General features: G+C 46.8%; 2 protein-coding genes across 2 annotated transcripts; both read left to right on the forward strand.

Moving 5' to 3' along the window:
• Positions 1-120: 120 nt before the first annotated feature.
• Positions 121-2,725, forward strand: LOC9651542 (D-3-phosphoglycerate dehydrogenase 1, chloroplastic). The gene is made up of 5 exons (XM_002972307.2): positions 121-772; positions 1,165-1,541; positions 1,607-1,717; positions 1,781-1,876; positions 1,929-2,725. The coding sequence occupies exons 1-5, from the start codon at positions 157-159 to the stop codon at positions 2,610-2,612; spliced, it is 1,884 nt and encodes a 627-aa protein (XP_002972353.1). The 5' UTR covers positions 121-156; the 3' UTR covers positions 2,613-2,725.
• Positions 2,624-4,243, forward strand: LOC9650862 (tetraketide alpha-pyrone reductase 1). The gene is made up of 6 exons (XM_024677134.1): positions 2,624-2,893; positions 2,946-3,118; positions 3,191-3,379; positions 3,432-3,594; positions 3,658-3,847; positions 3,917-4,243. Exons 1-6 carry the CDS (start codon positions 2,782-2,784, stop codon positions 4,092-4,094), a joined length of 1,005 nt encoding a protein of 334 aa, XP_024532902.1. The 5' UTR covers positions 2,624-2,781; the 3' UTR covers positions 4,095-4,243.
• The last annotated feature ends 8,822 nt before the right edge of the window (positions 4,244-13,065 follow it).

Here is a 13,065-nt window from a genome sequence, read left to right on the forward strand (position 1 = left end):
GCCTTGGGCATGTGGGATAGGGCTCCCCTAAAGCCCTAGCCCTAGCCTCTACTGTTAAGCGATTTAAACGTGGATTTCTAGTTCGATTCCCACTATCAACAATACCATTCCATTAAACTCTCTAATGCCCTATTTCGTTCCTCGTGAGCTCTTCCCATGGCGGCGGTCCCGTTCCCGGCTGGATCGGCGGTGAATCTCGCCCCTGAGGCGTCTCCAGCGGCGTCGATCTCACTCGTGGTGCCGTCATGCAGCAGGAATCTTCGATCGCCTCGGCATTTTCTTGGCAGGGGATCGCTGCTCCACAGCTACCGCGAGCGCCGCCCAGCGGCATTCCGATCCAACGCCGCCAGGGCCGAGGTCTCTGTGCGATCGCAGCAGCCGCTGGATGTGACGCCCAGGCCGACCGTGCTCGTCGCTGAGAAGCTGGGAGAGGCCGGCCTGGATCTCCTCCGCAAGGTAGCCAACGTCGACTGCTCCTACAACCTCTCCCCCGAGGAGCTCCTGGCCAAGATTTCCCTGTGTGACGCAGTGATCGTGAGGAGCGCTACCAAGGTCACAAAGGAGGTGTTTGAGGCGGCCAATGGAAGACTAAAGGTCGTGGGGAGGGCTGGCGTTGGGATCGACAACGTCAACTTGCAAGCCGCCACCGAGAAGGGCTGCCTGGTAGTGAATGCTCCCACGGCAAACACTGTGGCAGCGGCAGAGCACGCCATTGCTCTCCTTGCTGCATTGGCCAGGAACGTCGCGCAAGCAAACGCCTCTGTCAAATCAGGTAAGATCTTTGTGTAGCATTTCTTTTCTTTTCTTTGCGTTTTTTGATTGTGTTTGTGTTTTGCTGGATGCTCCATCAACCTTGTTCTTGCGCACGAGTGCTTTTAAAATCGTTGCTTTGTTTGATAATGTCTTGCTGACTTTGTTCCATTGTTGGGAATCATTAGCTTTGTTTGATCTTGTCTTGCTGACTTTGCTCCATGGTTTAAAATCACTAACTTTGCTTGATCTTGTTTTGGTGACTTTGCTCCATTGTTTGAAATCATTAGCTTTGTTTGGTCTTGTCTTGCTGACCTTGCTCCATTGTTTACTAAGTTCTACTCTCTTGGTCTAAGCTTTGTTCTGCATAGAACTAACACGAGAGTCGTTTCTTTATTTTTTCTGCTTCTCCAGGGAAGTGGCAGAGAAGCAAGTACACGGGCGTTTCTCTAGTAGACAAAACCATCGCCGTCATGGGCTTTGGGAAAGTGGGATCGGAAGTTGCTCGAAGAGCCAAAGGCCTGGGCATGCACGTAATTGCGCACGATCCGTATGCTCCCGCCGACAGGGCCCGCGCGATTGGAGTGGAGCTCGTTGGCTTCGACGAGGCACTGGCTCGAGCCGACTATATCTCGCTCCACATGCCGCTCACGGATGATACCCGGGGCATTTTCAACGACGAAACTTTTGCGAAGGTGAAGAAGGGAGTTCGTATCATCAACGTCGCGAGGGGCGGTGTCATTGACGATGCTGCGTTGATCAAGGCACTTGACAATGGCACTGTGGCTCAGGTAGATTTTACTTATTTGTTCAAGAGAGAGAGAGATTTGACAATCGTTGGTGTGTTTTTTGTTAGGCTGCTCTCGATGTGTTCGAGCAAGAACCGCCTGCAAAGGACAACAAGGTGGTCCAGCACGAGAATGTGATAGTTACTCCGCATCTAGGTGCGAGCACGGTAGAAGCGCAGGTTAGCAGCATCCCAACTTCCATGGCTCACCTTATCATCAACTAATCAAAATGGAGTTTGTAGGAAGGCGTGGCCGTAGAGATTGCTGAGGCTGTCGTTGGCGCGTTGCGTGGAGAGCTTTCCGCTACTGCGGTGAACGCTCCAATGGTTTCCTCCAAGGTATGCTAATCTCTTTACTGCTTTGCTCGACACTCAATGCTCGCAACTCCAGGTTTTAACCGAGCTTGCGCCGTATGTCTCACTGGCCGAGAAGCTGGGAAAGCTAGCCGTGCAGCTGGTAGCCGGCGGGGGCGGAGTCAAGGACGTAACCATCAGCTACACGTCCGCCCGGTCCCCGGACGATCTAGACACCCGGCTCCTCCGCGCGATGATCGTCAAGGGCCTGGTGGAGCCAGTGTCGAACGCCTTCATCAACCTCGTGAACGCGGACTACGTCGCAAAGCACCGTGGCATCCGGATCAGCGAGGAGAGGCACCCGGCCGAGGGGGGCAGCACGCAGGCCCAGCCGCTGGAGAGCATCGCGGTGAAGATCTCCAACGTGGAGTCCAAGTTCTCGAGTGCAGTCTCCGACGGTGGAAGGGTGGCGGTGGCGGTGGCGGGCAGGATCAAGGACGGGCTTCCACACCTCTCGCAGGTGGGGCAGTTTAGCATGGACGTGAGCCTGGAGGGATCGGTCATCCTGTGCAAACAGGTGGATCAGCCGGGGATCATCGGGAAAGTTGGCGGGCTGCTGGGCGACGGGAACGTGAACGTGAGCTTCATGAGCGTGGGGAGGACTTCACCCAGGAAGCAGGCGGTGATGGCGATTGGCGTGGATGAGGAGCCGAGCAAGGAAGTGCTGCACAGGATCGGGGCCATCCCGGCGGTGGAGGAGTTCGTGTTTCTCAAGCTCTAGGAAGCTTTTTCTGCCACAGGAACCTCTGGAAGATCATCGCTCAAGCGAAGGGAATGAAAGTTCTATTCATTGTCCAGCATTGACAAGGTTTGAAAGTACTAAATTCCTGGTTACTGATCATTCTTGTGTGAGTGAGAGCCAAGGTCCACTTTAGGGTCATTCCGTGGCGATGGCAAACGAGAAGGTGTGTGTCACCGGCGCTTCTGGTTTCCTGGCATCTTGGCTCGTGAAGCGGCTATTGGAGGAGGGATATCACGTCGTCGGGACTGTGCGCGATCCAGGTACATACAAACGAGAAGAAACATAGTCTAATTCTCTTGTTTGTGATCCTAGACGATGCAAGCAAGATTTCCCACCTGTGGGAGCTTCCAGGGGCGACAGAGAGGCTGGAGCTCAAGAAGGCCGACCTTGTCACGCAAGGGGCCTTTGATGATATTGTTCCAGGCTGCCATGGAGTTTTCCATGTCGCAGCTGCCGTGACTTTCAGCTACAAGGAGGATCCACAGGTAACTTTGCTTTGACTCCTTCGATTCGGTCTAGTCTTTACTGGTTGTTTTTGCTTTCGGTTCTTCTTCCAGGCCGAGATTGTTGATCCATGCTTGCTTGGAACTCTAAACGTGCTCAATGCCTGCAAGAGATCCACGACAGTCAAGCGAGTGGTGTGCACGTCATCCGTGGCTGCTGTTCGCGTGAGGAACGACTTCAAGCCCGATGACGTCTTGGATGAATCGGTGTGGAGCTCCCCAGACTGCTGCCGTGAGACTCAGGCAAGTGTCTTATTTCCAAGGGACCAATTCTTAAAAAGTTTTTGAAGTCTAGATGTGGTATGGTCTGGGAAAGACTCTATCCGAGCAAGCAGCACTCGAGTTTGGGAAAGAAAGCGGCATAGATGTGATCACAATCGCTCCCAGCTTAATCACTGGAGAACTTCTCTCGTCCAGGCCCACCGCAAGCGCTGCCGATATTCTCCGGCTGCTCCAAGGCAAGCCTTTCTATATCGGAAGAAAAAAAAGAGGACGTTTTTGAGATTCCAACCTCATTGCAGGAGCCAAGCAGTGGATGGATCACGTTGGATACGTCCATCTCGACGACGTTGCTCAAGCTCACCTCCTCGCCTACACAAATCCCAAAGCCAGTGGAAGATACGTTTGCTCTGCTATCAACATGAGTGCGATCGAGCTCGCCAGCTTCATGTCCAAGAGGTATCCCAAGCACAAAATCGCCTCTACCGACGAGTAAGATCACGCAAACAAACATTTAGTTTTCTGCCGCTGTTTTATACTCATTCCTTTGCTTTCTTGCAGGATCGAGGTCCGGTGGCCGGCAAATTTCAAGGGATTCAGCTCCAGAAAGCTTCAGGACGACCTTGGGATCCAATTCAAGTCGCTGGAGCAAATGTTCGACGATTGCGTTGAGAGCCTGGAACGCAAAGGCCTCTTACACGCAAGTAAGAGTAGATCGCTTGGCTCATTTCCCTCTTGATCCATGTAACGCAAGTGTGGCATGTATGGCTAGCAAAATAAGCACTAGTCATGATCGAAGCACTATAGGTCCGTCTCCACTGATTCTCCAGCTTTGCCAGCTCCAGCAGGAGCAAAGAGCGCTATTAAAAAAAATTAATTACAAAACCATATCAATCAATGAGCATGAAAACACACCCAATCGGTGAGCAATTGTTGCGAACTTGCTCCTGATGTGAACTATGAAACTGTGAGTGGATTTTATGCAAGCTCTAGACTGGTCACACCTGATAAGAGAACCTGATGAAACTCCACCGACGAGCGAACGATATTGAAAGCAAGCTCTTGACCGGTGTAATGAAAACCTGACAAGAGAATGAGATGAAAGTAAGCTCCAGACTGATGTAATGCAAACCTGACAAGAGAACAAGATGAGAGCAAACTCCAAATAAGAGAACTAGATGAGAGCAAACTCCATATCAGTGGAGGCCCTGGCATCTCAAGTGCTAAAGGAGCATGCTTAGCTAGAGTTTGGTAGATTGAATCAAATAGTTATTGAATCTCAAATTTTATAAAATTTAAATCACTGAATCTTTACATCATCTATATCCACATAACAATTTTGCATGCGACGGGGGCTGGGTTAAGTTGTCTGGAAAAATGTTTGTTCTAGCTCGTCTACTGGAGAACCTACGGAAGAAAACAAACGATAGGATCGTGCTTGTATCGAATTATACACAGCATCTTCTCATCCTCGGGATCAGCCCTCTTCCTCCCCTGTTTGTGCACCACCGCCATCGAAATCCAAGAGAGTTGAATCGATTCGACATCGCCCATTTAAATGCGAAAGATCGAAGAGAAAGGAGAGAGACTCGTGTTTACATATGGGCGACTGAGCAAGAGCTTCCTGAAATCTCTACAAGTCGATGCCACTCCGGAGGCGGCGGTGGCGGCAGCGGCGGCAGTGCTGAGAGGATTGAAGCTGCTCAATTCGAACGGCGGTGGCGCCGATGATGCCAAGATCATCACAGCATTTGCGCTGGTCGCCGGGGAGGACCGACATCTCATCAATTGGCCCGAAAGACCCAATGCGCTCCTCATCGCGATATATAGTAACTGGCAAACAATCTTTCCTCCGATCGATCGATCGATCGATCGACGAACCGGGAACCAAATTTGAAGAGGGATTTCAAATCAAAGCCTTTTGCCACGTAGGCGTCGCCAAGATTTTTAACTCCCTTTTGCTTAACTTTTATTTAAAAGGCAGTGAATAGTGTATAGGTTTGGATTAAAGCGAAGGGTTTTTTCCACTAGTGGTGAGATGACAAGCAAAGATTTTTCTGGACTGTTGGTTCTTGCGGACGCTGCAGCCTTGCAGCCAAGTTTTTCGAAGACATTTGTCCTGAGAAGGAAGCGGTCTCCACGGAAATCCATGCTCTGGAGGGCTCTACTTTGGTTCACGGCGGATATGAGCACCAGCGAGCCCGATTCCAACGGCAAAAGACGAGTGATTAACCAGGAAGCTAGGCAGCTACACGAGAAGAAACGAAGAAAGGTGGTGGTCATGGACGAATGCCGGAAACGCGAGGATCCCCTCGTCACCTGCGATCCATCTCGTTGGGCTCTACTATTTGGCAAGAAGCTGACCGCCAGCGACGTGAATAGCCTGCACAGATTGCTCATCCCGGTCAAGTACGAGTCGATTCTCCCGAATGATCAAAAGGTTCTCGTGGAATTTGTGGACGAAGAGGGCGGAGTTTGGGAGCTCCGATGCAAGAAAGGGAAAACTGGGAGCCTGATCACAACACACTGGATTCATTACGTGAGGGAGCACTCGCTCAAGGAAGGAGACACTGTTTGTTTTTACAAGAAGGTTTCCTCGGCTGATCCTAAGTTTGGAATTTCATTTGCTAGAACTTCTGGAAAGGCAAAAGGTCATTCACACTAAAGTTTGGGCCGCCTGCGTGTGAGAAAGATGTCAGCCAAGAACAATCCCGGTACGGAAGCGTCTCCTGTGTCCGTACAAAACTTGGAGAACTTGCTGGGGCGGTCTCGAGATGGCCATGGCGTAGCATTCGCGGAGATCAGATTCCCGTTTACTTGCTTCTCGGCTCCACGGTTTTGATGCACACTCAAGCCCTCGTCAGCCTTTCTTGTGTGATCAAGCTTGCGACGGAGATCCGAGACGGCGACTGTGACGTTGTGCGGAGGCAACTTGTTTTCCATGATCTCGAAGAGCAGTGCCCGGATCACTGCGTCCTGGCCGGCTTGGACTCCCATAACCACTGTTTTGAGGAAACAAAGAATCTCTTGAAAATCTTCATAAAAACTTGTAATTCTTTGTTACCTTTCGTGCTTGAATGCCAGTGACTCGATTGCTCGAATCTACGAGCGTGTTGAGGCCAATGTACGGTATCACATATGCAGCAATGAGAAAGTTTGCGTCGTTTTCGTACGGATCAAACTGCAAAGAACCACCATCAACTTCGGCGTGATTGTGAATGAGAGCATGCTGATGAGGGAATTCCACACTCCAGCATTGATGTTTAGCAGGGGGCAATCCATGATAAGCTGGACAAACAATCGATTTGTCGGCCGTGTGAAAACAACTTTAGAAAAAAAGACTTGAGAGAAAGAATGTTAACTACCTGATATGACCTGTAGATTGGAGCCTAAGTTCTTTGGCAACATGCTCCATTCGTGTAGAGAGTTGAGCTTTGCGGCCTCCAATAGGCGGTGGCCCCTTCTTGGCAAGCTTTGCATTAACTTTGTCAAGCCCATGTCCAAACACTGCATGGAGGAAGAACTCCGCTTGGAGATAGTGAACGTTGAGAGCAAGGTTGATTCAATCGACATCGCTGGAGGTGAAGTTTACTGGCGGCGGTGGTGGCGGGCACAAAGGTAGCGGTGGCGGTGGTGGTAGCATTGGAGGCCGCAGAAATGGAAAGGAGGGCCATGGAAAGTGCGGGTTGATGTTATACCACCAGGGAAGTCCATTGTTGTCATCTTTTGCGAGTGATCTCGAGAGCCGGTTCAGGAAAAATTGATAGACTTTCCAGAGTTCTTGGAAATCCCGGGATGCTTGGGTTGTTTCGAGTGCTTTCGATGGTGCTGTAGATCAAGAAGAAATCGATCGAAAGCAGCAGCAGCAGTGCCGGACGACAGTTACTTTCAACTGACCCAGGGATGTCAACTTGGCTCAAATTAAATCATTCAAAATGTTTATTTGTACAAAACATCTCTTGCTAAAGTGACCAATTTTCATCAAACTAGAGATCTTTGAGACGTTCCCCCCAGTCGACCTCGGAGCAAGAAACTTGATCCAATCTTAACTCTTCAAGTGGTTCTTGCTTCATCACGAGTTCATTGTCCACCTCTCTAGGTTCTTTAAGTTCAAAGAAACTTGCTTGATCCATCTCGGATCCTTCCAGATCCATGAGAGAGCACAAGGCTGGAGGGTACAAGGGGACCCTCTTGTGTGGAGAACACGTCCTCTTGGTCGACCGAGTTAGGTTCTTCGAAGAACGGGGACGTGGAGAATGCTTCCTCTTGTTAGACCAAGTTGGCTTCAAGGAGGAATTTGGGGATCCCATCGTTTTTCCTTCTTATAGACCTTCATGGATTTATATAAAACTAAGCTCCCCTTTTAACCACTTATTTTAAAAATAAATTAGATTAAAACTTACCTGAATTATCAATAGTCTCCACAATAGCACGTCCCATTGTCAAAGTGATGGAAGAGATGGCTGTCTCTCACGACAATCTCTCTTCCCGTGATCTTGGAGATAAACTTGGTGGCAGTGTGACAGTCCCCACACATGCGCATGTTCTTGATGATCCTCAGCGAAGTTCCTGGGGTTGTGCTGATCAACCCAAACGCAATTGCCAGCTTCTCGCTGTGATACGAGAGCAAGCGCTTCTTTTGCTCGTCCCCCACGTCGTGAAGCATGAGAGTGGTGTCCATCTCCGTCTCCAGCTCCTCCAAGATCTCTGGAGTTCGAGCATTTATCGTGTTCCCCGTGAAGAACTCGTGGACTCTTCACTTCACCGCGATGGAGCTGAAAGCTGGCTCCTTCCTGATGTTCTTCTCATACATGAGCCTTCCAATCTTGCCCCCCTCATCCTTCTTCCTGACTTCGTTGTAGAGATTCGACAGCACCATGTATGCCACAGAGCATTCCAGCGTGAGCTCCATCAGCTCAGCGGACTTTCTAGCTCGCTCCACGTCCTTGTGAACTTTGGAGGCTCCCAGCATCGTGGAGTGGATCACCTGGTCGGGCTTGAGAGGTGCCGTGGCTATAAACTTCTCGGCAGCATCGAGCTTGGCTATGAGGTCCACCATGCAGTAGTAGTGCGGGAGATCGTCGGGTAGTTGTGGAGGAGCGACACAAAGAGCTGGACGCTGTCTTTGATGAGGCCACCATAGCTGCAAGCCGAGAAGAGCCATTATTAACAATGAGTTGCTTTGAGTAAGCATATGCTAGGTGGCAGCCTTCTTTGCATGACATTCATTGTGGAAGACCAAAGTTTAATTAATTTTGATGGCTAAAGTTTGTTAGGACTTGGTTAGAGAACCGAAGTAAGACCTCTTAACACTGACACTACCTTTAGGCTACTTAGGACTTTAAGAATCACAAAGCACTCTTGGTGATTGGACTGGGTCTTGGAGATGAATTCATTCATCTTCTTGATTTGGGATTCTCTCTTGCAGCCAAAGCCACTAATACAAAATTGGTTCTTACCTAAAAGTTTTTTCTTTTCACATACAACTCATAAAACCTTGATATGAGGTTGCACCTATGGAAAAAATGGTATATAGATGAAGTGAATGTGATGAACCTCCTTGAGAAGTCCATCTGGAAGCCTAATCACCACCATGTTACTGCCTTCTAGCTGAAGTGGTCATTTATTGCCAATGTAAACTTGTTATGAAGCATGGAGAGGCTTCTAGGTGTGAAACACAAACCTCAAGGGAGTCATGTGAAATGAAGCACCACTATCCAGCCATAACACTTCCATATAAGCAACTAAAAAGAACAACTCGAGAGATGATCTATAGGGTTTAAACATAGAGGGAAAGGGCCCATGAACAAAAATACACCCCCTTTTCCAATTGGTTAAGGTACTTGGGGTTAAGTGTAATTGGGTTTGAGTAGTATTGGGTTGGATGACTTCCTGGGAAGTCTAAATTCAAGAGCTTACATTTGGTATCAAAGGGGTCTTGGGTTCGACTCTGTTGGTTGGCTTAGGGGAATAACACCACATATTAATTGACATCTAGTAGGTCCAGTTTGCTCCAGCCAGGTTCGACCTGAGGGGTAGGGTGTCAAGAGAGTGGGGCTCTCAGAAGAGCTGCGGCTCTCAACTTCCATTCACATGGGCATGAATGAAGGGTAAGGTGTCAAGAGAGTGGGGCTCTCGAGAGAGCCACTTTTAGCTTTTGTTCACGAGGGCGTGAACTTGCAGGGAAGCGTAATGGATTGTAAGCAACCAAAGGGAACGACTCAAAAGATGATCATGGGGTTCAAATATAGAGGGAAAGGGCCCATAAACAAAAGTGCACCCCTTTTTTAATCGGTTAAGGTGGGGTTAAATGTCTTTAGGTTTGAATAGTATTGGGCTGAATGACTTCCCAGGAAGTCCAAATTCAAGAATTTACACTCTAGAGCAGACACTGGTGATGGAGAAAACTCACCTTTTCACTAATTGCCTCTTAAATTGTTAATATGTTGCCTGAAAGATTGCGAACTATACCTTATAGATGTCTGGATTTTTTTGTGTGTAATGCTTAGTTAACTTCATTACTTTTGGTATGGTTATATACACAATGGTATGGGTGTGACACTTGGCATTTAGTGTTTTACATGGATGATTTGGCTTGTTTGCTAATGAGGAGACTTATCATTAGTCATCTCCACAAGGCTGTGGCATGGTGGTGATCAAGTTTCTAGATGGACTTCTCAAGGAGGTTCATCACATTTACTTTGTTGTAGTGCAGCCTTGGATCAAGGCCTTACCACCACTTTCTTTATAAAAGGGTGCACAATTTGAGCTCATCTATAGCTAGTGGTGTCTGGTATGAAACTCTCTACTATTTAAATGTAGAACTAATATTTCCAACTTAAGTGCTTACTTTTCAAACACACAAAACCATTGAGCTATGGCACCACCACCAACTCTGTGAAGAAAGTGGTGGTAAGGCAACAATCAATGGTGACAAAGTGAATGTGATGAACCTCATTAAAAGGTCCCTCTAGAAACTTGATCATCACCATGCCATGGCCTTGTAGAGATGAGTGACGACAAGTCTCCTCATCAGCAAACAAGCCAAGTCATCCATACAAGACACTAAATGCCAAGTGTCACACCCATACCATTATGTATATAACCATACCAAAGTAATGAAGTCGACAAAGCATTACACACACAAAAATCCAGATATCTACATGGGTTTGTTTTGATTTTGATGGCATTTCAATGAATGAGATTTACACACTTTAGCTTGCAACAAGCTCACAAAAAGCATCATTTGGGCATGTGTGAAACTGGCTATCTTGACAAGCAAATTTGCCTTCCATTCACATCAAGAACATGAAGTAGGCTTGCTAGATCTGGTTCATAGTGACATGTGGTACCTACCTATAGAAACACTTAGCCATAAGAGGTACTTTGTGTCTTTTATCGATGACCATTCCAAGTACACTATGGTGAGTCTTCTCCATGCAAAGAGAGTGTTTGAGCATTTCAAGCTTTTCAAGAGTTGGGTAGAAACCTTTACTAGAAGGAAATACACATGGATGGTGGTGGTGAGTACATGAGCAGTGAGTTTCTCAACTTCTTGATTGAGGCTAGCATCATTCATCAGTATACAACAGCCTATACTCCCCAGTAGAATAGCATGGCAAAGCAACTCAATCACACTCTATTAGAGACTGTCCTCTCTAGTATGCAGCTTTACCCAAATCCTTTTGGGGTGAAGCAATGAACATGGCTATTTATATCTGTAGCTATCTAAAACTTATAGCCTTGTTGTGAAGCTAACAATCATTTGTCTTTTGATGAGCTTGTAGTTGAGCTCAACCTAAAGCTCCATCAACTTGATGTAAGAAATGTTTTCCTCAATGGTGATCTTGAGGAGGAAGTGTACATTACTCAGCCTCTTGGGTTTGTATGTTCCTGTCAAGACCATCTTGTCAACTACTTAGACAAGGCACTATATGAGCTGAAACAAAGTCCCAAATCAACAAAATTAACAGTTTTTTGATGTTGGGTTTTACTTAATAACAATCTTTATATATATCAAGATGGTTAAGGATTTCCATTCTTAGCCTTATATATGGATGATACATTATTCCAAACAGATGCAGCTCATCAACTGGATTGAGACTTACCTTGTTGCCAAATTCAAGATGACCAATCTAGGAGATTTGAACTACTACTTGAGAATTCAAATAGGTAATATGAAATACTAAAGCTCTCCTAAGAGAAATATATCCATGATATTCTCCAAAGGTACTCTATATTTAATGCTAATTTGGTGGTTACTTGTAGCTCACCTGAATTTGGAGCCAAACTCCAAGCCTATTGTGTTACAAAACAAGGGTCTAGTACAATCCCACGAGCACCAACTCCCTATATCTAGCACCTACATGCAAAATGGTATTAGACAGTGTTTGGCACAATTTTAGTATACCGGTGGCCTAATGAAAGGAGGAGGGTACCCCACCAACTAGAGTAGTGTGGAGCTTAGGCTTAGACCCAAGCCAGACACAGAACAAAGAGCGATACAGCCTAATAGGAGCCAAACTAATGTCTTAAGTGTAATGTCTTAGGTGGTCAGACATACATTCCATCCACTATCCCTACTATACATTTGGAACCCCCTATAAAAGGAAAACACACTTTGGGTTTTCACCCCAAGCCTCCTTTAGTACGAGGAGTTAGTCTCTGGGACAAGTTTGAAACTTACTAAATATGGAATGTCCCTAGATTGTGAATTTGGACATGGGACGAACACTATTGTGTTCAAGCCAATCTCTACATTCTGTAGATATGCCAAATGAGTGAATCTAAACACTTTTCATAATTAGTATTTGGGATTGAAATGAGACTAATATAAAGGGTATGATAGTAAAAGTGTTTGGCAGATATGGTAAGCTATCATATAACGATATTGAGGGACTAAACTTAATATCGAGGGGGTTCCCAACACTAACAAGAGTAAGTCAACAAATGAGTTTTTCTAACCAGGTCAAGTATGATTGACAAATACCATGTAAAAATTCCGTCCTTATGCTCATCTGGTCAAGTGCACATGCAATAACTAGTTTCTCAAACTAACTTGGGTGGAGACCATAAAAGAGATCAATAGTACCGACCTCTTGCCGTCGTGGCAGTAAGGAAAGAGTGTCTATAAGGACTAACCGACAAGTATCTTTCGATACTCAAAGTCACATTCGCGACACTCTCCCCCCCTTAGGGAAGATCGACATCCTCATCGATACATACCCGAGTCTAGCAAATTGTCAAAGAAACAACTCCGAAAGTTAACGGAAAGCACACTATGTAAAAACACACTGACTTAAATGAGTTATAGAATGACCTCTCCTCTACGTTCGAAGATGTTAAGACTCAGACACCCTCCGCCTGTCATCGACAAAGAAATGACTAATGGAGTTAGCCACCCTTACTGCTCCAAGTACCACTCGGCTTACAAAGGAATGATACATCCTTGCCCGCAGGGACATAGAGAGAAGGCCAGAGGCCCAATTGCCCCTGAGCAAGAAATCAACCCCATCGGGAAGATTTAGATAACTATTATAAACTGGCAGATTAAGTTGTTTACATGACCACACCCCTTTTCAAAAATGAATCATTGAGAGAAAGGCAAGGACTTGTGATCAGTCTATAATAGTTATCCCCATAGTTATGGATTAGACGCATGCACCGAAGTGCCGAAGTCAACCTGCCAAAATTGACCCAAGTACTAACGA

This window comes from Selaginella moellendorffii, unplaced genomic scaffold, assembly GCF_000143415.4.
Source record: "Selaginella moellendorffii unplaced genomic scaffold, v1.0 SELMOscaffold_19, whole genome shotgun sequence".
In the NCBI taxonomy this organism is placed as follows: domain Eukaryota; kingdom Viridiplantae; phylum Streptophyta; class Lycopodiopsida; order Selaginellales; family Selaginellaceae; genus Selaginella; species Selaginella moellendorffii.

Coding starts and splice junctions, on each gene's coding strand:
- LOC9651542 (XM_002972307.2), top strand. CDS start 157: ATGGCGGCGGTCCCGTTCCCGGCTGGATCGGCGGTGAATCTCGCCCCT. Junction 1,542..1,606: donor ACAATGGCACTGTGGCTCAG/GTAGATTTTACT, acceptor GTTTTTTGTTAG/GCTGCTCTCGATGTGTTCGA. Junction 1,877..1,928: donor CTCCAATGGTTTCCTCCAAG/GTATGCTAATCT, acceptor TCGCAACTCCAG/GTTTTAACCGAGCTTGCGCC.
- LOC9650862 (XM_024677134.1), top strand. CDS start 2,782: ATGGCAAACGAGAAGGTGTGTGTCACCGGCGCTTCTGGTTTCCTGGCA. Junction 2,894..2,945: donor CGGGACTGTGCGCGATCCAG/GTACATACAAAC, acceptor TTGTGATCCTAG/ACGATGCAAGCAAGATTTCC. Junction 3,119..3,190: donor GCTACAAGGAGGATCCACAG/GTAACTTTGCTT, acceptor TTCTTCTTCCAG/GCCGAGATTGTTGATCCATG.